This window comes from Nyctereutes procyonoides, unplaced genomic scaffold (assembly GCF_905146905.1).
Source record: "Nyctereutes procyonoides isolate TBG_1078 unplaced genomic scaffold, NYPRO_anot_genome, whole genome shotgun sequence".
Classification (NCBI taxonomy): domain Eukaryota; kingdom Metazoa; phylum Chordata; class Mammalia; order Carnivora; family Canidae; genus Nyctereutes; species Nyctereutes procyonoides.
This window is the reverse complement of record NW_026575048.1, coordinates 1,957,602-1,983,279: the sequence shown is the minus strand read 5'-3', so window position 1 is coordinate 1,983,279 and position 25,678 is coordinate 1,957,602. Positions and strand designations below refer to the sequence as shown.

The 25,678-nt window shown below is 61.8% G+C and overlaps 1 protein-coding gene across 1 annotated transcript; it reads left to right on the top strand.

Moving 5' to 3' along the window:
• Window positions 1-6,177: 6,177 nt before the first annotated feature.
• ADI1 (acireductone dioxygenase 1) lies at window positions 6,178-15,220 on the top strand. Its single transcript, XM_055327643.1, has 4 exons — window positions 6,178-6,435; window positions 9,321-9,440; window positions 13,630-13,809; window positions 14,713-15,220. The coding sequence occupies exons 1-4, from the start codon at window positions 6,316-6,318 to the stop codon at window positions 14,830-14,832; spliced, it is 540 nt and encodes a 179-aa protein (XP_055183618.1). The 5' UTR covers window positions 6,178-6,315; the 3' UTR covers window positions 14,833-15,220.
• The last annotated feature ends 10,458 nt before the right edge of the window (window positions 15,221-25,678 follow it).

The window sequence follows — 25,678 nt, the reverse complement described above, 5'->3', positions numbered from 1 at the left end:
GGCGGCTCCGAGCGCCCGCTCTCCCCCCTCCCGCCTCCAGGTAAGAAAAGTCCAAGCACAGATGGCTGGATTCGAATTCCAAATACCACAGCTTTCTCTAAATGTCATTGGGATTAATCAGATGTCCCTACAGAAAGAATAGTTCCATGAGTCCACCTGTCTCTGTCCCCCAGGGTCGCTGCAACAGAGGCTCTGTCCGTGAGCCCGCCGGGTTTTCTGGACTCGTAGGACGGGGGACAGTCCCACCGGTTTTCAGTCCCAGGTCTGTATAGACGGGCCCTTGTGTTTCACGGCAAACCTTATCTTCAGCTCTTCATTCCAGAATGCCCCGGAGCAGCCGTTGTACCCAGGTGCCCCCGTGCCGCTTCCGGCCATCGGCCCGTCTGCCGCTATTTATGACGCCCATCCTCCCTTAGCATTCGCTCTACTTTCCACAAAGCCCTCCAGGCTTTCCATTTATTATTATTTTTAATATTTTTAAATTTATTTATTCATGAGAGAGAGAGAGGCAGAGACACAGGCAGAGGGAGAAGCAGGCTCCACGCCAGGAGCCCGACGCGGGATTCGATCCCGGGTCTCTAGGATCACGCCCCGGGCCGAAGGCAGTGCCAGACCGTTGCACCCCGCGGGCTGCCCCAGGATTTCCATTTAGAAGAGTTGCCTTCCTGAGTGGGGGCCCTGACAGGAAAGGAGCTGAGACATGGAGGAGCCAGGAGGCAGGGGCCCCGGGACCCAGGGGCAGCACCCAGCCCAGAGCAGCTCCCTGCGGGAGGGCCTTGGCAGTCTGGTGATGGTGAACCCCGCCGGGCTGTCTGCCCAGCACCCCTGTTGGACCCTGCCCTCTCCCTGCACCCGTCCCAGGGCTCGGCCTGCCCCCAGGGCCACCCACACAGCTGCCCAGCCTGACCTCGGGCCCTGCAGAAACCCTCGGGGCGGGCATGGGGTTCTGAGCGGGCCATCTGGAATCTTCCATGACACTGGATCTCCGGGCACCACACCAAAGAGCTCCTATTTCTTGAATTCCAAGCAGGTGTGGTTTGAGAGCCGCTGGGGTGTTCCGTGCACCTGCAGGAAGCTCCCCCGGGGAGAAGGGAATCCAGCCAGGTCACAGAGGGGAGGGCGGGCAGGGAAGGAGGGAGCTGCTCCCCGCCTCTGAGCCCCGAGTCCCGTGGGGCCTGAGGCTGGGCCGCCTCCCCCTCCTGAGCCAACTTGGCTTTGCTTAGTTTTGTTTGCCTGGCGAGCTGGACTCCGGTCACCGGCTGCCCGAATCCGGAGCCGCAAAGATGAGAGCTGCGTCCTTACAGGCACGAGGGCGTGCGCGGTGCCAGCAGCCCTGCGATGACGCCAGGATGTCGCGGTGAGGGGGCAAAGGCCGCCGAGGGCAGCGCTGGTGCGTGACTCACGGTGGCCCAGAGCTGCCCCGGTCCCTGTCCTGCCTGCGTGTGCAGCAAAGCGGGACAGAACAGAAACGAAGCCCAATTTCTCTCCAGAACGTCCTTGGCGAAACTGTAAAAACTGATTCTGCTGAATCCTGACCTTGGAGTTGACATGTTGATGTTCTCGTGACAAAATGGGAAAAACACAGAAAGCAAGTGAACTTTAAAGCAAAGGGTGGGACGCCCGGGGTCCCAGCGGTGGAGCGCCTGCCTTTGGCCCAGGGTGTGACCCCGGGGTCCCAGGATCGAGTCCCACGTCGGGCTCCCCGCAGGGAGCCTGCTCCTCCCTCTGCCTGTGTCTCTGCTTCTCTCTCCATGTCTTTCATGAATAAATAAAATTGTAAAAAAAAAGAAATAGAAATAATTCAAACATTTAAAAAATAATACTAAAATAAAGCAAAGGGTGACGGTTGCTAGGGCAGAGACCCGTACGATGGCCTTGCCAGCCCAGCCCGCCACCAGATCACCGTGACTGTCCCAGCAAAGCAGGTTTGGCAGACGCGTCCCCAAGAATGAACTGAGCCTGCGAGGTCTGGCCGGACTCAGCACGCGGGGCTGGAGGGGCGCCGGGAACGCCAGGCAAGCAGCCCCGACTGAGGACGGGGTCCCGCTGCCTACAGCCTGCGGAAGCCTCCCCTCCAGGGGGCAGGTTTGTGATCGTGTCCAGGGCTGACCTGGACCTCCGCCAGTGCCAAGCTTGATTAAAGGTGATTCTAATCGCCTCCAGAGAGCTCGCTTCACTGCCTTTTAACCTGATTCCAACGAGACACTGACTTTCACTCCCTGTGCTTGTACCCAAAACTCGGACTCGAGTAAACATATAAAGGTGGACAGGTGCCACGGTTGTGACCATCTGCAGGCTCTGCTCAGCACTGGGACAGCGAGTCCACACGCAGACCTCCTACCGTGGTAGGCGGCCCTTCGAGATTTCCACCCCGGGTGTATGAGCAGACCCTTGGGTGCGGGTGGAACTTGCGTGTCACTGCTGGGTAAACCACTGATGGAGGTAAAAGCATTTCGCAGATGGAACGAAGGCCCCAGACCGCTGGACTCTGAGCCGGATCATTAAAACGGAGATTATCTCTGGTGAGCCTGAACTAATCAGGCGAGATCTCCTCGGACAAAGAGACTCCAGGGGGTAAAGCCTTTCCTGCAGGCTTAGAGAAATGAGCTTCTCTGGTACAGGCGGAGGGCCCAGGGCATCCCCCGGACACGGAAGGACCGAGAGCAGCTCCTGGTCGACAGCCAGGGAGAAAACAGACCGTGCCAAGCGCCCGCTCCAGGAAGGCCGCAGCCCCAGTGACCCTGTGTGCACCCCGTGGGACGCTGAGGCGTGCAGGGCTGAGAGCCCTCTGCCACACTTCTAAGACTATACCCCTTCGTGCAAATAATACAGAACATCGGGAGACAGTTCTCCAAGGGCCTGTGACATTTCCGGGCACCCACAGATGACATCCTAAGTCTCCTTTGGGGGATATTTCCTAAGGGAATGGCCTTTGCAAGACAGGTGTAGGGTCCCCCTGGAGCAAGGGCAGGTGTGCTCCCCACCCAGGATAATCAAGGCCTTGGTTCTCGGCCTCTAATGCCACCCGTGGAGCATGTCGTAAGCTTCGGGGAGACGGGGCGGGGGGGGGGGGGAAGCGGGGGCGGAGCTGCTGCCAGCGGCTCAGGCTGGCGGTGCACAGTGGCCTGGCCTCTGACCCAGGAGCCTCAGCAGCGGCGAGCTTACGGCAGGCTCCCTCTGTGGCTCGTCAGTGGGGTGAAAGCCCGGACCCGTCGGAGCGGTCCCCACAGGCCAGGGGTGGCCGCATGAAATGTTAATGTCACTAAGGGGGTACAGTGGGGCTAGCACCGTCCAGCCTGATGCCTGTGCGCTAAGAATGGGTCTCACACTTGAAAATGGTCGTTGCCCAAGGACCCACCCCCTGTCCTCAATTTTGCCTCTGGGCCTGCAGAGCCTGAAGGATCCTCCCCCTGGGCCTTCGCAGAGGAAGTCGGCTGCCCGACCAGGGGCGTCATGTCTCAGCGGCCCCCGGCCCCCGGCCCGGCTCTGGCTCTTGCTGCACTGCTGGCTGGTGGTCCCTGGGCCGGGTCACCGGCTCTCCTGGGAGGGTCCCTGGGCCGGGTGCGCAGCAGCTCTGCGGCGAGGGGCCTTCTGTCTTTCAGAACGTCTAACGGATTCTCCCCAAGCTGCCTACTGCCGCGTGATAAATTCTGCTCACAAAACATCTTTTTTGGCTGCTGCTGGCGATTCTTCTGGAAGAAGTAGTTCAATTTCAAAAGACGTCCCTTCAAGGAGGAATCCCGCGGCCTGGCCACAGGAATACAATGAGTGCCGCTCTGATCCCTGCCCGGCCTGCCTGAACTGCTCCTGGCGACAGTCCATCAGGGCGTCCCAATCATCTTGCTTTTCCAAAGTAGATGTTTTTTTTTTTTTTTTAACAACATAAAGCAGCCCCCTCTCTGCTTAAGACGGAAGCCCCCCAAATGGTGATGCGGGATTGCATGTGCTGACCAAGATCAGCCTGTGCAGCCCCCGTCCCCGTGGTGCTGTCACCCCAACGTCAGCGGGCTGGGGCTGGCTCCCCGGCTCACATCGCAGCCTTGCTCCTTCCCTGCGGTTTGCTTGAGCCGCGTGTGCCCCAGGTGCTCGTGTGGCGCCTCTGTGAGATTTCCCCGCACACAGCGCTGTCACTTCCAGGCTGTCACCCGATCTGGTTTGGGTGAGGGCAGTGGCAGTAAGGCTGTGAACTCTGCGAGGGGCTTCTCTTTACGTCCTTCCATGTTCATTCAGCAGATTCTCCTTTACTGTCTTCACTGACATACTGGGTGGGCCCCCAGCCCGGGAAGACTAATGAGACTCAGCCTGACTCCGACACGCAAGTGGTCAGCGGCAGCTCAGCGCAGCGCAAACCCACTCACTCGGCGAGTACCATGCACCTGGGGCTGACGGTCCTCAGGGGGAGGCTGACGGTAGCCAAGTAGATCACCGCACACCAGCTCCAGGAGGGTGACAGGGAGGCCTCCCCAGCCACGCAGAGGGCCAGGGAAGGCCTCTGTAGGGAAGGACGCGTAGGGCGCAAGGAGGGAAAGCTGCATGGGCAAAGGCCCAGTGGCAGGGACGTGAGATTGAGAAGCGGAGAGGCCTGAGTGTGTGGTGGGCAGAGGACCGGCGGGAGGGAGGTGGCTGGAGAGGTGGTCAGAGCCAGGGCAGCCAGGAGAGGAGGGTTAAACACACAAGTGACATGATTTTGTTGGTATTTTTATTTAGTCTCTACTATTTTTTATTTTTATTTTTTAAGTAGGTGCCAAGCCCGGTGTAGAGCCCAAGGCGGGCTTGAACTCAGCACCCTGAGATTACGACCTGAGCCAAGACCAAGTTGGATGCACAACTGACTGAGCAACCCCCCACCCCCCCCACCCCCCGCCCCATTTGTATTTTTAAACACACGCTCTGCACAGAATGGCCTGCAGCGGTGCCAAGGTGGAAGCAGGGGGCCGACTTCACTAAACAATTTTGTCAATCAAGAAAAGAGGGCCGAGGAGCTGGGGCGAAGTGCGTGGGTTTGTGGTGGTGTGAGGACCTGCTGCTAGATCTGGCCGGATGCTGAGGGTGAGGGAGAGGGAACGCGAGCCCCTAGACACTGGGGTTCAGGCACTGGGTGGTTGGTGGGGCTGCGGACTGGGTTGGCAAAGGCTGGGGAGAGACACATCTGGACGTGTCTCTGCTGAGTCAGGTTCCAGGCCCTCACTCACCACGTGTGCGTGTACCTGAGTCAGGTCTCAAAAGAGGTCCAGGCCAGAGGAGGATGTGGAAGTCACTACGTGTGCTGGACGCCGTGAGGTCGCCTGGACTGTGCGTGCGTACAGGACCGACCTGCATGACCCTGCGGTCAGACCCTGCGGTCAGGCGGGGGGCAGGACAGGAGGGCGCAGGAGGGAAGGGAGAAGAGCCCTTGCAGGAAGGCGCGGGCGGCTGAGAACAGCGGGGCCGGCTGGGCGTGGGAGCCCGGGTGGGGGGTGACGTCTGAGAGCGGTGTCCAGGGACGGGTGAGCACTGGGGCCGCACCGGTGGGGTCCGGGGGCGCCGGGATCGCCGTCAGAGACGTCCTGGGGCCGGGGAAGATGCGCAGCCCGTGGGGGAGGTCCTGGGCCCGCAGCGCTGGCGGGCGGCGGGGGGGGGGGGGCGGCTCAGGGCCAGCGGGAAGGATGCTCCTGGGGCTGCCGCCCGCCGCGCTGGTCTCACCCGGCCCGAAGCACGGAGCCTTCCTCGTCTAAACTGATGATCGACTCACGGACTGGGAAGGCGGCGCCGGAACATGGGGAAGGGAGAAGGGCGCTCCTGCGGCCCGGCGGACCGGCACAGACCGGGGCACGGGGGGGGCGCGGGCCCCACCCCCCGAGCGACACCTGGGCCCGCGCTGACCACGGCCTTCAGGCCCCGCTGCGCCCCACGTCGCTTGCGGCCCAGGGGTCCAGGGGTCAGGGTGCCATTACGTTACCGCTCCGCACAGTGCAGGCTGAGGTCAGGACTGCTTGCTCCACCTGACGGTTCTGGTCAGCAGGACCGCCGGCCTCCTCCCGCCCCCGGGCTCCTCGGGCGCCCGGCCCCGCCCCCACAGAAGCCCCGCCCATCGCCCCGCCCCGGGCCCCGCCCCAGCGGGAGACTGCGAGGCGCTGGCCCCGCCCCCGCAGCGGCCCCGCCCATCGCCCCGCCCCCCCCCGCCGGGCCCCGCCCCATCTCGGCGCCGCGATAAGGGCCCTCTGGGCGCCGCGCACCCGCTCTCCCTCCGCCACCTCCCGCAGCGAGCGGCCGGGACGGCGCCGAAGACGGGGGTGGGGGGCGTGCAGGGCGTGCCCGCGGCGCCCCGGTCCGGCCATGGTGCAGGCCTGGTACATGGACGAGTCCGCCGACGACCCGAGGCGGCCCCACCGCGCGGAGCCCAGCCGCCCAGTCGGCCTGGAGCAGCTGCGCCGGCTTGGGGTTCTTTACTGGAAGGTACGCGGGGGCGGGGGCAGCGCCCCCTCGGGTACCCCGCGCCGCCCGCAGGCCCCAAGCTGCAGGCGGAGGGCACCTTGGCCGGGACCGGCCAGGGGCACTGCGCATGCTCAGTAGGGCGCCCGGGTGGTCGGCGGCGCCCGCAGCGTGCTGCGCACGCTCAATCGCAGCGTCGGGAGATGCGGGCGACCAGCACGCCGTGCGCATGCTCAGTACGGGCGCTGGGCGGTCGGCGTCCGGGGCGCGCAGCGCGGGCCCGGCTCTAGGCCGCCTGGACGCCTGCGCATGCTCAGTGCGGGGCCGGCGCCCCGCGGCCCTGCGCGCTCTGCGGCGCCCCGGGTGGCCTCCGGGCGGGGTCCGGCGGGTGGGGGTGCGCGGGGGGCCCGGGGCGCCTGCGCGGGGCGCGCTGGGAGTGGAGCCCCCGGGGCGGAGCGCAGGCGGGAGGCCTTGGGGACCCTCCGGGACCCCCGTGCGGGGCGCAGGCCTCCTCCGCAGCGGCAGGTGCGCCCTCGGGCGGGGGGCTCCGGGGGCCCCGGGGGCCCGCCCGTCGGCCGCCGCAGGACCGCGCAGTCTTTGGAATTCCTGCCCTTGGGGCGCCCGAGTGGCTCAGTCCCCTCCGCTCGGTCAGGATCCCGGGCCCTGGGGTCGCTCGACCCGCCGCTCCCCTGCTGTGCGCTCTACGTAGGCCTTAAGGGACCTTCCCGGTGCGGGGCTGGACCCCCGCAGGCTCCCCCGCCGGCACCTGCTGCGCCCTTGGTAGCGTCCGCTTTCACCGCCTGTTACTCCACCAGCAAAAGTGGGTTCATTTAGCATTTTTTAAAAGGTTTTTATTTGTTTGTTTATGAGACAGAGAGAGAGAGAGAGAGAGAGGGAGGAGGGGCAGGCTCCACGCAGAGAGCCCGACGCGGGACTCGATCCCGGGCCTCCGGGGTCACGCCCTGGGCCGCAGGTGGCGCGAAACCGCTGAGCCCCCCCGCCCCCCCCCCCCCCCGGGCGCCCAAGTGGGTTGGTTCACTTAGGATCGCAGAGAATTGCAGTCCAGCATGTATGCAAAACCACAGGCAAGTCCCCCTAATAAATGAGACGAGCAAGCTTTGATTCAAGGGTGCGGGTGGGGGTGGGGTGGGGGTGGGGGGCGGGTATAGACGCGCCCTCCGCTGCTCCCTGGGAGCCGGGGTGGCCGCCGCCCTTGCACCTGCTGAGCGCGCACCTGCCGAGCGGCCTCCCGGCTCCCGGCTCCCGGTGAGCAGCCTGCCTGCTCAGCACTGTGCGCTCCCCTCCCCCGCCCCCGTTAATTTTTCCAGAATGTTCATCTTTCCCCAGGCCAAGATGTAGTACGTAACCTACTGGAAGGTACCGTCTTGGAGGCAACCACGTGGTGTATAATGTCTGTTACGACGGGGAATTAGTTTTGTTTCATCACTGACATCAATTTATCTGCCGTCTGAGCCATCTGGAGAGTCCAGTTAACTGCACTTTGGGGGTTTCGTGCTGCTTTTTTAACAGTTTAAGACCAAGATACTGGTCACCTTGTGAATGTATCCAGAGGATGAAATACCACATTTTAAAGGCATCTTTTAGCTGTCCCACAGGGTCAGACTCAGTTTCTCCTACCTTCTAGATCTGTTCTGCGTAACTCAAACGCTTATCAAAATTAAACTGTGTAGGGGTGCCCAGCTGGCACAGTCTGTACAGCATCCAACGCCTGATGCCAGGGTGGTGAGTTCAAGCCCCATGTTGGACATGGAACGTGTAAATAAATAGATAGTTTACTCTGTGGTTTTGGTGTCCTGCTGTTTTTATACTTTCTTCATAATAACTACTCTTGACCAGTGGGTACAAATGGAGCGTTTTTGCAGATGTGCTACGAGGAGCGCGGCAGAGTGATAGGGAGCTCTGTCTCATATATACAATTTGAAGTTAGGTGGTTTGGGCGTGGAGCAGTACTGTGCACAGCGTGAGGTGGATTTGATAATTTTGGGAGTCCTCTTTGTAGAAATTAATGGGTTGATGACCACGATATCCTGGAGTCTGCTATTCCCTAGTTGGGAGAAAATGTGCATTGTACTGCAGCATAATGCACAGTATGCGAAAATCATTGCCGGTAGCTTGAGGTGGGAGTGCAGGGGGTCTGCACTCCTGTCTCCGGCTGGGGTCCTAGGGGAATGCTTCATGACAGACATCTTAGAATTGGACCTTGAAGAATCGATAGAACTGGGATAAATGAAAATGGTGAAGGAGCTGTCTAGGTCTAGGGGGCTGTCAGGAGCAAGGGTGTGGGGATGTGAAGCATCACGTGTCTTTTGGAGGGTAGCAAATGATCGTATTTTTTGGTTTAGCATGTCGATTAAAGAAGAAAACAACGGAGTAGAGATGGAGTAGAAAAGGCAGCTGGGGCCACATGATGGAAGTCCCGTCTTCCCGCCATAATGAACTTGGGCTATATTTGTAGGCTTCCCGAGTGTCCGTCGTTTCAGCCCAGGGAAACAGCTGACCATAGAGAGATCCCCTAGGCCTGCAGGGGATTGGCGCTGGAGGAGCGGGCTGGAGCGGAGGTGGGGTCGGTGCCTCCGGACCGGCTTGGGCACGGGCGCTTCGCCTGGGCTCTTGGCAGTGGGGCTAGAACCGCGACACAGAATCCCCCGGGAAGAATTGCCCGGGAGGAAAGAGGCAAGAATTAAGCACAACGCAGTCTCTTTAGCTGTCTCGGAGAACGGGGAAACCCTCGAGGAATAGGGAAGGTGGGGGAAGGAAGGTTAATTTGCGACTGACGGAGGACCGGATGATAAATTTGGAATGTGGTCATATTGGAGACCCAGAAAGAGAACGTTTCAGCTTCCTTGGCGTTAATGTGACCTCCGTTTTCCTTGTTTAAACCCTAATAGTTGGATGCTGACAAACATGAGAATGATCCAGAATTAGAAAAGATCCGAAAAGAGAGAAACTACTCGTGGATGGACATCATAACCATAAGCAAGGATAAACTACCAAATTATGAAGAAAAGGTAAGGGAGCTCTAAATTCTTCGGAGAGGGGAATCATTATATTCACCCCTATCGAACACAAGCTTCTCTTTGTTTTTTGTTTTTATCCTTTTTTTTCTTCTTTTCTTTTTCTTTTCTTTTTTTCTCTTTTTTTCTTTTTCTTTTTCTTTTTTCTGTTTTTATCCTTTTTTCTTTTTTGTTTTGTTTTTTTGTTTGTTTTTATCCTTTTTTAAAAGAAGACATAGTTATTTGAGAGAGAGCGAGAGATCATGCAGGTGGAAGGAGGGGCAGAGGGCGATGGCGAGAGACTCCCCACTGAGCAGGGAGCCAGATGTGGGGCTGGATCTCATGACCCTGAGATCACAACCTGAGCCAAAATCAAGAGCTGGATGCTCAACCGGCTGAGCTATCCTTTTTCTAATTTCTTAACATGGTTCCTGAGGTCATCGACTTGCAGCCTTCTCTTTTAACGTAGGTATTTAGTGCTGTACATTTCCCCTAAGTACTACTTTAAGGGGCATCACCCAGATTTTGAATCATTTTCATTTTCATTTTGAGTATTTCCAAATTAATTCCTTTTTTGATTTCTTCTTTGTCCCCTGTGGATTTTTTGATATGTGTTAATTTCCACTTACATGGAGACTTTTCCAGAGACTTTCGTTGCTTTCCAATTTAATTCCACTGTAGTCTGAGAATATATTTTGCAAGACTTGAGTCCTTGTAAATATATTGAGGCTGTTTTATGGGCCAGAACGTAGGTTATCCTAGTGAATGTACCATGTGAGCTTGAGGAGAATGTGTATTCTGTGTTGATTGGTGCTGCTGTTCAGTGACTGTTACTGATTTTCTGCTAGTTGAACCTGACATTTATTGATGGGTGTGTTGAAATCTGCAACAAAATAGAGGATTCATCCGTTCTTCTCACTCTTAGTCTTTGCCTTGTGATTTTGACGTTTGTTGTTAGGCGCATACCTGTTCAAGGTTGTCATGTCATCTTAGAGATTTGACCCTTTTGTTATTACATGATAATCACCTTTATCCCTAATGACTTTTCTTGTGCTGAAGTCTGCCTTGTCTGAAAAACAATACAGCTCCCCAGGCTTTCTTTTGACTACTGTTAACATGGTGTCTCTTCCTCCAAAACTGAGCTTTTAACCTATTTGGGTCTTTATTTTATTTATTTATTTATTTATTTATTTATTTATTTATTTATTTATTTATTTATTTATTACTTACTTACTTACTTACTTACTTACTTACTTACTTACTTACTTACTTATTGACTGACCCCACCGGGACACGAACCATGTCTTTATTTTAAATTGGGTTTCTTGGTTTTTCTGGAAACCCAGGAAGTTAGTTAAGTGTCTGACTCTTGATTTTTGCTCCAGTAATGATCTGAGGGTCTTGAGATTGAGCCCCATGTCAGGCTCTGTGCTGGGTGTGGAGCCTGTTTAAGATTCTCTATCTCAGGCAGCCCAGATGGCTCAGCGGTTTAGCGCTGCCTTTGGCCCAGGGCGTGATCCTGGGGTCCCGGGATCGAGTCCCATGTCGAGCTCCCTGCATGGATCCTGCTTCTCCCTTTGTGTCTCTGCCTCTCTCTGTCTCTGTCTCTCTGCCTCTCTCTCTCTCTGTGTCTCTTGTGAATAAATAAATAAAATCTTTAAACAAACAAACAGATTCTCTATCTCCTGAGGGCCCTGGGTGGCTTAGTTGGTTAAGCATCTGCTTTAGGCTCAGGTCATGATCCTGGGGTCCTGGGCTTGAGCCCTGAGTTGGGTCCCTGCTCAGCTGGGAGTCTGCTTTCCCTCTGCCCCTCCCCTCACTCATGCCTGCCTGTGCTCTCTCTCTGAGAAACAGAGAAAACAAAACCAAACAAAAGATTTTCTCTCTCCTTCTCCTGATGCTCCCCTCCCCCACTTCTGGGCCTGTGCACATGTGCGCTCTCTCTCTCTCTCTCAAAAAAAAAAAAAAAAGTGGGTTTCTTGGAGACAACATATAGTTGGAGGTTTGTGTGTGTGTTTTTTTAAATCTATTCTGAGAGTCTGTCTTTTAAATGGATTATTGGTATTGTTGATTATTATCTACCATATTTGTACATTTTCAAAATTCATAGCACTTATCCTTTATTTAAAAAAATATTTTCCTTTTTCTGCCTTGTCTGGTTTTAATTGAGCATTTTATATGATTCATTTTCTCTTCTCTTGGCTTATAATTAAAAAGAAAATGTTTTAGTGATTGCCTTAGAGCTCGCAATACACATTTATCCTGTAACTAAGTGTTCCCAACCCTTCCATCCTGTCCTTCATGACATTGCTGTCTTTCATTTCATTTATCCATATGTTATAATTACCCATGGTGTTGTTACTGTTATTATTAGGAATGTGGAGTCTTTTATTTTAGCTTTATTTCTTCTTCTTTTTTCCTTCTCACGTAGATCTGAGTTGCAGACCTATATCGTTATCCCCTCCACTTGAAGAAATTCTTTTAACATTCTTTCAAGGCAAGGTGTGCTGGTGACAAATTCCCTGTTTTTGTTTGTCCAAGAAAGCCTTTATTTCTCCGTCAGTTTTAGGGGATAACTTAACCTGATACAGAATTCTAGGTTGGTGGATTTTTTCCTTGCTTGCTTGCATGGTTTCAGAGAAGTCTGATGTCATTCTTATTCTTGTTCTTCTGTAGGTTATTTTCTTCTGGCTTCTTTCAAGGTTTTTTGCTCTTTTGTTTTCTGCAGTTTAAAGATTTTTATTTTTTATTTATTCATGAGAGACATAGAGAGAGAGAGAGAGAGAGGCAGAGACACAGGCAGAGGGAGAAGCAGGCTCCATGCAGGGAGCCAATGTGAGACTCAATCCTGGGACCCGGGATCATGCCCTGGGCCAAAGGCAGGTGCTAACCTGCTGAGCCACCCAGGGATCCCCATTGTTTTCTGCAGGCTCCATGCAGGGACCCTCTGCCCGTGTCTCTGCCTCTCCTCTCTCTCTCTATGAATAAATAAATAAATCTTTAAAAAAAAAAAGAGTCGGACACTTAACACCACCCAGGTGCCCCAGAATGCTTTCTCTTATCACATCGAAGGGGCTTGTGTGCTGTTGACGTTGACGTTCGTGATTATGTTATCTCTGTGGCCGTAGGCTTGCACAATAGCTTCTCTCTTGCTGATACGGGCTTCTCTCTCGTGTCTCTAAAGCAAACCTTTACTCTCTACCTCTGTCATGTTTGTGTAGGTGCCCTCGTGGTTAGAGTCAGGTGATGCGTTTGGCGGGAATCCTGCGTGGCCGGTGTTGCATCGCTCAGTGTGCCCCGTTGGGAGGCGTGTGGTGTCGGGGACCCTTCCTGGTGACAGGAGGCTTGGTTAGGTTCGTGTTCATCAGGTTCGTCGCTGTGAAGTTCCCGTTTTTCCCTCTTAACTAAGAAGACGTTTGTGGACAGTTACATTGTAAACAGGCTGCTGCTTCTCGAACTCTGACTCTGCAGGGAGCCTGGATGGTTCCCGGCTGGGCCGTCCGGCCCTCGGGGTGCTGGGCTCGCTGCCCGTCCGCTGTCCTCTAGTTCCGGCTCCGGGTGTAAGGACAGGCTGCCCCTTCCCTTCCGTTTGCGTCGGTGCGGCCTCACGCACGCCAGCTCTACTCCCTGGCCCGAAGCCCCTGCCCGCCGTGATGGGTTCCGATGGTCGGATGGTCGCGTTGCCCCCGGCTGAGCAGGCAGGAGGCTTTCTGACCGGTTCCTTCCTTCCGAGGGTCCCCGGCATCCTCCTGCGCGCGCTGTACTTGCTCCATCCCCCTGGGCCGGTGCCACCTCGTCCCCCCACCTGGCCCTGGAGTCCCCCTGTGCCCGGGCCTAGAAGCCCACTGTGAGTCCTCATGGCTCCTCAGGGGTCCCTCCTCCAGGGACCAGTCCAGGCCTTTGAGTGGACGTGGCTGTGAATTGTGTGTGTGTGTGTGTGTGTGTGTGTGAGAGAGAGAGAGAGAGAAGGGGGAGAGGGGATGGGGGAGAGGGGAGGGGGAGAGAGGGAGACTGTCAGTGCTCACTCAGGTCACAGCCCCTGCCCCAGCCCCCGCATCCTCGTGCTCCCCGTGCTCCCCGTGTAGTCCGAGTGTCGTCGCGAGGACCCTGTCCCCCCGGCCCCGGGCCTGCAGGGCGCGGGCGGGTGCCGGGACCTGTGCCGTTTGCACGATGGTGCCTGAGAGCCGCGTGTGCCTGCCCGCAGCTCAGGATGTTCTACGAGGAGCACCTGCACGTGGATGAGGAGATCCGCTACATCTTGGACGGCAGCGGGTACTTCGATGTGCGAGACAAAGACGACAAGTGGATCCGCATTTTCATGGAAAAGGGAGACATGATCACTCTCCCCGCAGGGATTTATCACCGCTTCACGCTGGACGAAAAGGTCGGCCGGGTGTGCGTGAGGTGCAGGTGGCGCGGGCATGGCCCCCGGAACCGGGGCCACCGCGGCGCTCGGGGGGAGGCCGGCGGCGCTGTGAGCCTGTGGCCCAGGGGAGGCCGGGGAGCCCCCGAGCCCGCAGCCCCTCCGTGTGGACATCGGGGGGCCCCGGCTCTGTGCAGGGGTGGGGGTCCCAGGTGAGCCACCCCAGCCAGCCACGTGTGGGGTTGGTCTAGGGGTGCGGCTCTGTGGGGCGTCTCCGGGCGCTTTGGTTTGGGGTGTCAGGGTGGCGCGGTCCCTGCACGGAGGGTGGCGGTGAGCACAGAAGTGGGCGAGTTCTGGCTTCTCCGACGTGATGTGGGCCCGACCGAGGTACAAGCACATTCCGGACTGGGACTGAGGTCACTGGGTAAGGTCAGCATCCCGTGGGGTGGACCCCGGGAAAGGAGACGGGCCACCAACCTGCCGAGCGCCAGCCGGTCTGTCCTCTGCCCCGAGGGCACGTCCCTGTGTCCCCCGGTGCCAGCCGTGCTCCGGGGTCACCGCGTGGCCGTCCCTGGGGGATGACCCCCGACGTCGGGCGTGCGGGTGGCGTCTGCTCTCTCCCTGCTGGAAACGCGGCTGGAGTCGGTGACCTTACACGTTTGTCACACGACTTTAAGCTCCTGAAGCGAAAACTGGATTGAAGTGTCCGCCGCACGTTTGTACTTTGAGGGGCGATGCGCGCTGTCCCCCGGTCCCGAGGCCGCAGCCCGGGCGTGGGTCGGTGCCTGTGGGCGCGGACGGCAGTTTCTCCCGAGTGGGTTGGGCCCGAGCCTCGGCCTCCCCCCGGCGACGCGTGGCTGAGGCGTGGAGCCCGAGCACAGACACGGGGACGCTGTTCACGCCCGGTGTGTCTGTGTCTTCCAGAACTACGTGAAGGCCATGCGGCTGTTCGTGGGGCAACCCGTGTGGACGGCGTACGGCCGGCCGGCCGACCACCTGGAGGCCCGGGGCCAGTACGTGCGCTTCCTGGCGCAGACCGCCTAGGCCCGGCTGCCTCGCCTCGGGCCGGGCTTCCCCGCGCTGGGCCGCCGCTCCCGGGGTCGCCGTCGTCACGAGGCAGCCGCCCCGCGCCGGACGTCGCCTGAGCCCTGTGAGCGGAGCCGCCCCTCGGACCTGGGTGTGAAGCAGACGTGCGGCTGCCAGCCGGCCCTGTGGACGCCGGACCCAGACGCTCTTCTGCGCGGTGGGCCGGGCGGGTGCGCGGGCCGGGTGGGGGGGCCAGTGCACCCGCACCCGTCCTGGGGCGTCCTGGGGCGTCCTGGGGCGTCGCAGCCGCGGGCGCCACCTTCTTGTTCCACATAAAGCAGCGGCCGGGATCGTGCGCTCTTGGCTCGGAGTCCTCACTCGGCCTCATTAAAGTCCCCTCGCCGCACCCGGTGTCGTGGTCGATCGTTCGCGCGTTTAATGGGTTTCCGTCGTACCCGCGTCACTGTCCCTTCGCTGAGACTCCGGGCTCATTTCCCTGCGGATTCTTACAACCAAGCGTTTGCTTAAACAGGAAAACTAGCACATGATCTTTTTCCTCAACAATTCTGAGGTACAGTTTTGCCTGATTCGTTATAATCATAGGAAAACCCCAAACCAACCTCATGTTTTAAAGGGCAGATTGGGTTTTTCTGTGTGTTTTTTAAAGATTTTATTTATTTATTCACGAGAGACGCAGACAGACAGGCAGAGACACAGGCAGAGGGAGAGGCAGGCTCCCTGCGGGGACCCCGATGGGAACTCGATCCCGGGACCCGGGGGTCACACCCTGAGCTGAAGGCAGATGCCAACCCCTGAGCCACCAGGTGCCCCGAAGGACAGATTATTTTAAAGATTTTTAAGACTGGATTAAAAATCTTCCTCTCTCATTGCCCCCCCTGGGTCTGAGGCACGGATTAAACTCCGTCCTGGACGGTCCAGTGAACGGAGTTTGAGGACGGGACCGTGTGCAGGCCGCGCGAGGCTGGCAACGGGCATCCGGGCTTCGCCGACCCCGCCGGGATGTGGGGGGGCCCCCCTGAGGGCAGCGCCCCTGTGCCGGTGGGTGGCTGAAGCCCGAGAGGAGCGATCCTTCTTCGTAAGGTCACCCCCGGACCCCCCAGCTCGGAGTCCGGAATCCTCCCAGGGAGCGCGCAGCTCGGCCTCCCAGGAGAACAGCCCTGGCTCCGCGTCCTCGGGGCGGTGTCCGTCCCAGCTTAGGGCCCGCCGTCTGCTTGCTGCACAGGGTAGGTCTCCGCGCTGTCACTTCGCAAATGCCGCCTATTTTTATTTTATTTATTTTAAAAAAGATTTTATTTACTCATGAGAGGCAGAGACAGGCAGAGGGAGGAGCAGGCTCCCTGCAGGGAGCCCGATGCGGGACTCGGTCCTGGGGCCCTGGGGTCTCGGCCTGAGCCCAAGGCAGATGCTCACCCATGGAGCCCCCCAGGCGTCCCTATTCTTATTTTTTAAAGGTTTATTTATCAGAGAGAGTGCGGAGTGAGGGAGAGAAAAGTCTCAGGCCCACCGGGGCCCCCCCCAACCGGTGCAGACCTGCCGGGGCTCCATCCCACGACCTGAGATGACCTGAGCTGAAATCAAGAGGGGGGGCTCCAGCACCCGGCTGCCAGGCACCCTAAGGTGCCCTGCTGTGGAAGGCGCTGGGCGGGGTGTGGGGGGTGCGGGGGGGCTGGGAGCCGGGGTGCGCGCTCCGAGCTGCGAGTGGCCTCCCTGTTGGCCTAGTTCCCACTTAGGCTCAGCCCTGCGCGTCTGCGCGTGTTCCTGCCACGAGCCCGCGGCCGCCCCCGACCTCCGGAGCCGGCCTGTCAGGCTCCTGCGTGTCCGCTCTTCACAGGTGTCTGGCCATGGCCGTCCCCGCACCCCTTGTGCCCCCCACACCCCACCCCCATGCCCCTCGCGCCCCCTCGCCCCCCGTGGCCCGTGTTTCCTGTGGGGCCGGGAGGTTGTCAGGAGCCCGGCTGGGCCTTCGCTGCCCCCGCCCCTCCGGAGCTCCCAGGGTCCGTGCTTGTGCCCCCCCCCCCCTCGCCTCCCAACATCATCGCTGACCTTTTTTAAGGGATTAAAAAAAAAAAAAAAACAATCTGAAGCAGGTCCCAGGCCCCGCACGGAGCCTGGCACAGGCCTGGATCCCACGACCCGGAGATGGTGACCTGGGCCGAAATCACGAGTGGGTGGTGCCCCGACTGCGCCCCCAGTGCCCGCCGCGGGGCCTCAGGTGTGCGTGTGAACCAGGTGCCCCACTGCCCTGCGTGTGCCCGGGATCCCCGCGCTCGCCGCCCACGCCGCATCCTGGGCGAGATTGTTGGACCCCAGACACCTGCAGCCCCGCCTGGGGGCAGACCCGGCCCGCGCCGCCCCAGCCGACACCTCGGCGTGTCCACCGTGTGGCTCCCCCGCACTCAGCCCGTCCTTCCCACGGGCACCCCCAGCTGCCCCCATGGGTGGGAGGACTGGAGGGAGGGCCGGGCAGCCCCCTGAGCAGGGCGACTGTCCGCGGCCTCGGCCTCGTGGGTGACCATGACGTGTGGCCTCGCTGCCTCCAGGGCTGGCGCGGGTCCCTAACCTAGTCCCTAACCCAGCCCCTGACCCAGCCCCTGACGCAGCCCCTGACGCAGCCCCTGACGCAGCCCCTGACCCAGCCCTGACCCAGCCCCTACCCCAGCCCCTGACGCAGCCCCTGACCCAGCCCCTACCCCAGCCCCTGACCCAGCCCCTGACCCAGCCCCTGACCCAGCCCCTACCCCAGCCCCTGACCCAGCCCCTGACCCAGTCCCTGACCCAGCCCCTGACCCAGTCCCTGACCCAGCCCCTGACCCAGCCCCTACCCCAGCCCCTGATCCAGCCCCTGACCCAGTCCCTAACCCAGTCCCTACCCCAGCCCCCGACCCAGCCCCTGACCCAGCCCCTGACCTAGCCCCTGACCCAGTCCTTGACCCAGCCCCTGACCCAGCCCCTGACCCAGCCCCTGACCCAGCCCCTAACCTAGTCCCTGACCCAGCCCCTGACCCAACCCCTGACCTAGTCCCTGACTCAGCCCCTAACCCAGCCCTAACCCAGCCTGTAACCCAGTCCCTAACCGCCGCGCAGGGCAGAGGTGCCCCAGGCCTTCCAGGTGCTCCTCCGCCCCGGGCTGTGGGTGCCCTGGGAAGTCCGAGAAATCGGTCCCGCGGAGTTGGCCCAGTGGGAGCGGCGGTGGGTGCGGCCGCCCGAGTGCGGAGCCGGCGCGTCCTGTCCCCGCATGCGTGCGTGGGGCCTCTGGCAGCCGCGGCAGGTGCTTGGAGGCCGGTGCGCACCCCGGGTCAGCCCCCCCCCCATCCCGCCGGCGGTCCCGCCGTGTCTGTCGCCTTGGGTTGCAGGCGACAAGACTGGAGGAGCTTCCGCCGCGGGCCCCGGGGGATCGGGGCGCCCCCTCAGCTGCCCTGATGACACGGATGGGCCTGGAGCCCTCACTGCCCCCCCCGCCCCCCCCGCCCCCCGGGCTGCCCATTGTCCCCTCGTACTGGCCCCTGGGTCGTTGGGTCCAGGGAGGGGAGCAGCCCCGTTTGCACAGTGCGCCGCCCTGGCCACCAGCCGCGCTCAGCAGACAGCCCTGCAGAATGACGTGCGGCCTCTGGGGGTGGCAGGTCCTGGCTGTACCCTGTGGCCCTCAGCAGCCGCCTTGACACCCAAGAAGCTCCTCGGTGGGTCCGCAGGGCGCCCCCAGCCGCCTCGGTTCCTGCGGTCCTGGAGGCCGGGTGCCCCTGGGGGTCAGCGCCGAGGGGTTCTCGCAGGGGCCGCCTGCTGGGGTGGCCTCACGGGGAGTGGAGACGGTTCCGGAGCTGCTGGTTTCCCCGACACCTGCCCTCATGGCCCCCCGGCCCCAGTCACCCCCGAAGGCCCGGCCTCCCCTGTGGCCCCCCCGGGTCTAGGCCTTCACCTGAGCTTGGGGGGCGCACGCACAGCCGCAGAAGCAAAGGCCTTCCCTTTGGAAACGGGAATTGAACCTCTTTCCGTGGGTGGGAACACGCACCTCCGCCTCCAGGCTGCCCACCAGGCCTCGGGCGAGGGCGTGCACCTGGCTGCCCGAGCGGACGCCCCAGGCCCCCGGGGACAGGGTGGCCTGAGGTGGAGCCTACGCTGGGCCAGGGGCTGGGGTGCAGGTGCGCCTGGGGGCGTCTGGCTCGCCTCCTGCTCTCCGTCTCCTGCCCCAGGGCACCGAGGCCCGGGACACCCTGCGCCAGGCGGCGGGGCCGGGGCACCCGAGGCCATGGGGGCGCGGCCTGTGTGCACGGCCTCCGGGGCTGGTCTGGCTCGGGGTCGCCGGGCGCTCCTCCCGCGGGAGCCCCTGCTCCTGCCCAGTCTGGGGGTTCAGTGTCCCCTCCGTGCCCAAGATGCTGTACTTGCTTGGCCCGACCCGGAGCCCCGCCCTGTCCCGGAGCGCGGGTGCAGCCTCCTGGGAGCCCCGAGATCCGGTGCTTTGCCTCGCGCCTGGGTGTTCCCTGCACGTGGTCGGTTCATCCCGGCGGCCGGCGCTTACCGTGTGCGGCAGGACGGGCCGCGGGGGACCTGAGGACGCGGACCTCCCTGCTGCCCGGGGCGGCCCGACCTGCCGCAGCCACACAGCCGGCAGCAGCGCTGGGGCCTCTCGACCGCCCCGGGCCCCCCGGACCACGGCCCCCCGAATCCCGCGGGGCGGGCGGGCCAGGTCAGCAGCGCCGCCACTTCCACAGCCCGCCCGGCGCCCAGCGCACCTGGAGCCCTGCCAGCTGGGGCTCCTGTCCCAGGGCGAGCGGGTGCTGGCCCCCGGGGCGTCCTCCGGGTGTCCCTGGTGTCCCCGGTGTCCCAGATCGCCTCCCACTGCGCGTGTGGCCCCGGCAGGCTTCTGCTGCGCGAGGGGATTGGGCTGTGGAGGGTCCCCGCGGAGGTCAGGCAAGGCGAGCACAGCAGGCGGCGCCGCACCCCTGCCTCCTGCCCCCCGCACCCCTGCACACCCGCACCCCTGCACACCGGCACCCCTACACCCCTGCACACCCGCATACCTGTGCCCCTGCACACCCACACCACACACCCACATCCCTGCACCCCAGCACCCCGTACCCCTGCACACCCACACCCCCAAGTCCCCCACACCCCGGCACCCCTGTACCCCTGCACACCCACACCCCCAAGTCCCCCACACCCCGGTACCCCTGTACCCCTGCACACCCACACCCCTGCACCCCACACCCCCAAATCCCCTGCACTCCGGCACACCCACACCCCTGCACCCCTGGCACACCCGCACCCCTGCACACCCACACCCGCACTGCTGCACCCCTGCACACCTGCACCCCTGCACCTTTGCACACCTGCTCTACCCGGGGTGCCCAGTGCTGATCAGCAGAACGGGGAGGCAGCGGGGAGCCCCGGAGGCACTTACTTGGAAGTAGGGTCTTGGTGGGGGTGATCCCATGGGGTCCGGGTGTGGTCGTCCTGAGCTAGGCAGGGGCCCATGAGACGCAGAGACACCCCAGAGGGAGACGGCTGTGGCAGGTGGAGGTTTGGCCGCCACCCCACCCCTGATGCTGCAAGGGGGGCTCCCCGAGAGCCCCGGAAGGAACCAGCCTGCAGACCCTTGAGCCCCCAGCCCCGCGAGGACAGATGGGGCTGCTTCCCTCCCCCTCCTGTAAGTTTGCCGCAGCAGCTTCGGGAAGCCCGTGGTCTGGTTCCCCACCTTCCCAGCAGAGTCCTGGCAAGGGGAGTGGCACGCGGGTGCAGGAGGCTCCCCCCCCCTTCGCCATGTGTGGGGTGGGGGCAGGGGCGGGGGGGAGACCAGGGTGCCAGCAGGCAGCCGCCAAGGACCCGGCACCCATGGGGGGCTGTGGGGATCCCGAGGCTGACCCGAGTGCAGGGTGGCCTGGGGTCCTGTGCGTGGTACCCCCCCAACCCTCAGACCAGAACCCCTTCCTCGTGGCTCTGCGGGGGGCATCCCTCTGGCCACTGACCCTTTGGCCTCTGCCACGTGGGTGGCCTGGTCCTGCCCTCAGGTGGCCTTTCTTTCTTTTTTTTTATTTTTATTTTTATTATTTTTTTTTCAGGTGGCCTTTCATGGAAGGTTCCTGAGCGTGATGAGAGCAGCCCTGTTGGGTCCTGGGAGCCACACGTGGGGGCCCCGGGTGCTCCGTGTTTCTGCCTCTGCCTCAGTCCCTGGTGGCAGTCCCCTGTGTGTCCTTACTGGGGCTCCTGGCCTCTCCCCGTCCTGATCCCAGCGCCTCCGGGCTGGGCCTCGTCCTGGAAGGGGCCGGGTGGACGCACCTGGACTTGCATCTGCTTTGTGCGGCTCGGCGGTGGGGCCTGGGCAGGGGCTTGGGGACTGGGAGCTGGGGGACTGGGAGCTGGGGGGAGCTGGGAGCTGGGGACCGGGAGCTGGGGGGAGCTGGGAGCTGGGGACTGGGAGCTGGGGGGAGCTGGTGGGGAGCTGGGAGCTGGGGATTGGAAGCTGGAAGCTGGGGGACTGGGAGCTGGCGGGGAGCTGGGAGCTGGGGGCGAGCTGAGGGAGTCTGGGGGACTGGGAGCTGGGGGAGCTGGGGGGGTGGGGAGCTGGGGGAGACTGGGGGACTGGGACCTGGGGGGCGGAGCTAGGAGCTGAGGGGGGAGCTAGAAGGGAGCTGGGAGCTGGGGGAGGCTGGGGGCTGGGAGCTGGGGAGTGGGGAGCTGGGGGCTGGGAGCTGGGGGGCGGGGAGCTGGGGGGCAGGGAGCTGGGGGGCCTGGCCACACGAGCTGCGGAGACCCAGGCCCCAGGTTGGGAAGGCCGCCTGGCCACGGGCGGAGTGAGTGCCCGTCCCCTCCCGTCTGGGTCTGGAACCGGTCTGGCCACGACCCCCCGGAGGACCAGTGTGTCCCCCCCAGGCTGGCAGTGGCCGTGGAGGAGCCACACATGTCCCCCGCTCCCCCCCCGGGGCAGGAAGACCCCGTCTTCTGGGCTAGCAGGGCCCCAGGGACCGGGAGGGCGAGCGGTGGTGGATCCAGGCCCCCAGGAGCCCCGTCCTTCAAGTGTGGGTCCCACCTGGCGATGGCCCCCTGTGTCGTCGGTGCCCCCTAGAGCCCTGCGGCATGACGCATGTCCCCCCCATCCTCCCCCCCCCCCCCCCGTCTGCGGCCCACCCTAGGCCAGGGGAGCCCCTGTGGAAGCAGCAGCCACGGAGGTTGGAAGCCAGTGACCTTGGTTTGACCTGCGCCGCCCCGCCACCCGCAGCTCCGTGACCAGGTGGCCCTGCCCGGCAGAGGCAGTGCTTCGGGAAGTCTCCGGGCCAAGCCACGCTTTTGTGCTTGGGGGGGCTGCGGTCGGGGGACCCAGGTCCAGGGGCCATCGCGGGGGAGTGTGGGGCGAGGGGCCGGTGGGGGGTGAGGCCTTGGCCTGCGCTGCGGGGGGCGCGGGGCCGCCCGGTGTGGGTTGGTACCGCCCATGGGGGCCACGGCGTCCGCCGCCGGGTGGCCCGGGGAGCACCTGCAGGGACCGCGGCGTGGAGGCTGCCGTCAACCCGGCGCTGCTGCTGGGCCGCCGCGGCTCCCAGGAGGGAGGACCCCGTCCGGATGGTGGCTGGGGACCTGCGCCCTGGGTGGGATCCAGCCCTGGCCGAGCCTCCCGGTGGCCGGTGCTGCGCAGTCCCCACGCCCAGGGAGGCTCCGCAGAGCGCGGGGGGAGCGAGCGGCCGGTGCACACCCGTGGGTGGGGGTGCGCACATGCGCCCGTCAGGGACGGGAACGACTTTTCTGCCCAGAGGGCCCCGCACCCCTGCACGGTCCTGGAGCCCAGTGCGTGGCCGCGGGAACCCTGACCGCCCCCCTGGGCACCGCGCCGGCCCTCGGGGGACAGGCGGCCTGAGCGTCCCCGTGTGACACGGACCTGGAGGGACAAGCTTGCTTTCTGCAGCAAGGGAGCTCGGAGGTCCCCGGGTTCGCCCCCCGGTTCATGGTCCTAAAGCCACCGGTTCTCGACCTTACATAAGTCTTTTAAAACCGTGTTTACCGGGGCCCCTGGCTGCCTGTCAGTAGAGCATGTGACTCGATCTCGGGGTTGTGCGTTCGAGCCCCACGTTGGGTACAGAGATTACTTGAAATCTTTTTAAAAAACTAAGTTTGCAGACTGGTCTCCCAGGACCCCCGGCCCCCCCTGCTGCCCTGGGACGGCCCCTCCGTGGGCTGCGTGGTTCCAGCCCGTCTCCAGCCGCCTCTGAGCACGGGGTCTGTAGCCGAGGTGTGTATCCTGTGTCCGTGACGTGTTTCGTTGTACGCGCGGTTTTACCATCCTACCTGTTCCCGCGAAGTCTTAGCATCGCACGCTGGTGGCCGTCCAGCTCACTCCTCTTCATCACCGTCCGGTGTCCGTTGCAGGGCCCATCACCCTCTCCCCAGGATGTTTAAACGCCCTTTATTTTTATTCCTGAAGATTTTATTTTAGACAGAACGTGAGGGAGAGGGTCTTCTGCTGACTCGTGCTGAGTGCGGAGCCCGAAGAGCGGCTCGATCCCGCGACCCCGAGATCACAATCTGAGCTGAAATCAAGAGTCAGACTCTCACCAACTGGGTGCCCCGACATCCCCCTTTAAAAGCAAAACCTTTACCAATTTTGATGCTTCCATTTGATTATAGGAAAAAGCAAAGACACTCATTTTATAGAAAAACTTGAAGTTCAGGCATCTAGAAGGGAAAGTAAAACCTGTGACCCCCTGCCCGTTCTACCTGTAACTTTCCTAAAACCTACGTATTTTCATACATACGTCGCTTGTGTCAACGTCTCTCACGCCGTGTTTTCCCAGGTTCGTTAGAGCTGGAACTGGGCCTGCAGGCTACAGCCCCGTGGCCAGCCCTGGACCGTGGCCTGGGTCTGGACGTCCTGCGAGCTTCAAGTGGCGTTTATAGTCTTAAAGGCTTGAACACAAAGGCAGGCCACAGCAGAGCTTGTGCTAGGCCCGGCGCGTGGCCATGGAGCCCCACACGTCGACCGTCCGGTCCGTTCCAGAACACCTGAGCCCACTCCCCTTCCAGGCCGCCGCGAGCCGAGCCGGGCCGCCACGCTCATGAGCTTCTCAGCGCGTGCAGGATGGTGAGGCCACGTGGGGGCGTTCAGAGGGGGCTCGTGCCTTGTGACCCGACAGGACTTCGTGGAGGTGGCCCCACGGCGACCTGGAAGGATTCAGCCCCGCAGAGCGGCCGGTCTCCTCGGTAGAGGAGGCAGAGACGCGGCTTCGCGGCGTCCTCTGGTGGCAGGTGTTCCGGCGGCTCCCCCAGTTTGCAGCATGAACTGTTACCCCTGGGACCTTTCTATCTGAAGAGCCTGGGGCACAGGGCGCGGGGCCGCGCCATCGCAGATGCCAAGGTTCGAGGACACCCGCCTGCTGGTTGCTGTGCCCCTCGCGGTCCAGGACGGCGCGGCCCGACCCGGGGGCGCGGGTGATGGCCGCGGGAGGACGAAGGTTAGCGAAGGGCAGCCTGCAGCCTTCCTAACGCGCGAGTCTCCAGGCAGCGCTGTGGTCGTGGCCTCGCGGCCTGAGCGGTGCCGCCTCGACGGTCTGGGAACCCCGAGTGTGGCCTGGCATCAGGCCCCGGCTGGGGGTGGCCTGCGCGCCCCGCCGTTACCCCTGGGCCTGAAGGGGCGCCGAGGCCGGAGGGGGCGGGCCAGAGGGGCTCCGCAGCGGGGGGGCCCTGGGGGGCAGCGCAGCCCGCGGGCGGGAGGGACTGCAGAGCTCGGGAGCCGCACACTCAGCCGCAAGGTTTCCAAGTCCAGCAGAGTGGGAGGCCTGTCCTAATTAGTGGGCAGACGCCTCCAAGACTTAAAAATTCCAAAATCAGGGGATCCCAGGGTGGCTCAGTGGCTTAGCACCTGCCTTCGGCCCAGGGTGTCACCCCGTGGTCCTGGGGTCGAGTCCCACGTCGGGCTCCTGCATGGAGCCTGCTTCTCCCTCTGCTTGTGTCTCTGCCTCCCTCTCTGTGTCTCTCATGAATAAATAAAATCTTTAAAAAAAATTCCAAAATCACTTTGCTGAAAGAACTTCTGTAGCTTTAATTTCTCATTAGCTTTTTAGAAAAGGTTCCTAAAACATCAGACAGCCCGAACCTAGCTCCTTCCGCCCCCGTGTCCCACTGCCGTCCACGGGGCGCGGGGATGCCCGTCGGTGAGAATTGCCCAAGCAGAGTCCTCAGCCGGGTGACCTCCTGCGAGGAGCAGATAGAAGGGCAGAAAACGAGAGGGGAGACCGCTGGTGTGACTGAACCTGTGACCGCAGCTGATGTTCGGAGCCTGCTGGGATTATTTACTGAGTTCTTTGCCGCCCTGTTCTCCCAAAGCTAAGATCCGAGCGTGTACCGGAGGGAAAGCAGCAAACTGGAGGGAGTGGAGTCGGCGTGGGGCGGGGGGTGGGGGTGGCTCAGTCCGCGGACGGACGTCAGGCTGCAGCAACCCTGTTCCCTGGGGGATTGGAAGTAAGGCTCTTGCAGATCTCTTCGCAACCAGAAGGGCGGCTCTAGAAGCATCTCCTCTCCCAGCTCTCCTTGCCAGTCCACGGCCTCCCCTTCTCCGCTCTGCGCTCACAGGTACGAAGAGGACGAAGAGGACGGCGCTGAGACAGCCGTCCTGCCTCCTGCCTCCTGAACACGAAGGGAAGCCTTTCGGGAGGGCTCACCCGGGACCTGTGGGGACTGGTGAACGCGGCCCTGGACGCCCCGCCCTCCTGGAGAGTCCTGGAGACTTCCTCTGTGCCTTTGAGATGTGGATTTTCTACCCCCAGCTACCCCAGGACCTCAGTCATGATTTGAGATGCAAACTTTAGGGAGGGAGGATGGGATTTATCTACTTTTGGCTTCCTCGTAGAGAGGAACTAAAAGATTC

Coding starts and splice junctions, on each gene's coding strand:
- ADI1 (XM_055327643.1), top strand. CDS start 6,316: ATGGTGCAGGCCTGGTACATGGACGAGTCCGCCGACGACCCGAGGCGG. Junction 9,441..13,629: donor TACCAAATTATGAAGAAAAG/GTAAGGGAGCTC, acceptor GCCTGCCCGCAG/CTCAGGATGTTCTACGAGGA. Junction 13,810..14,712: donor GCTTCACGCTGGACGAAAAG/GTCGGCCGGGTG, acceptor TGTGTCTTCCAG/AACTACGTGAAGGCCATGCG.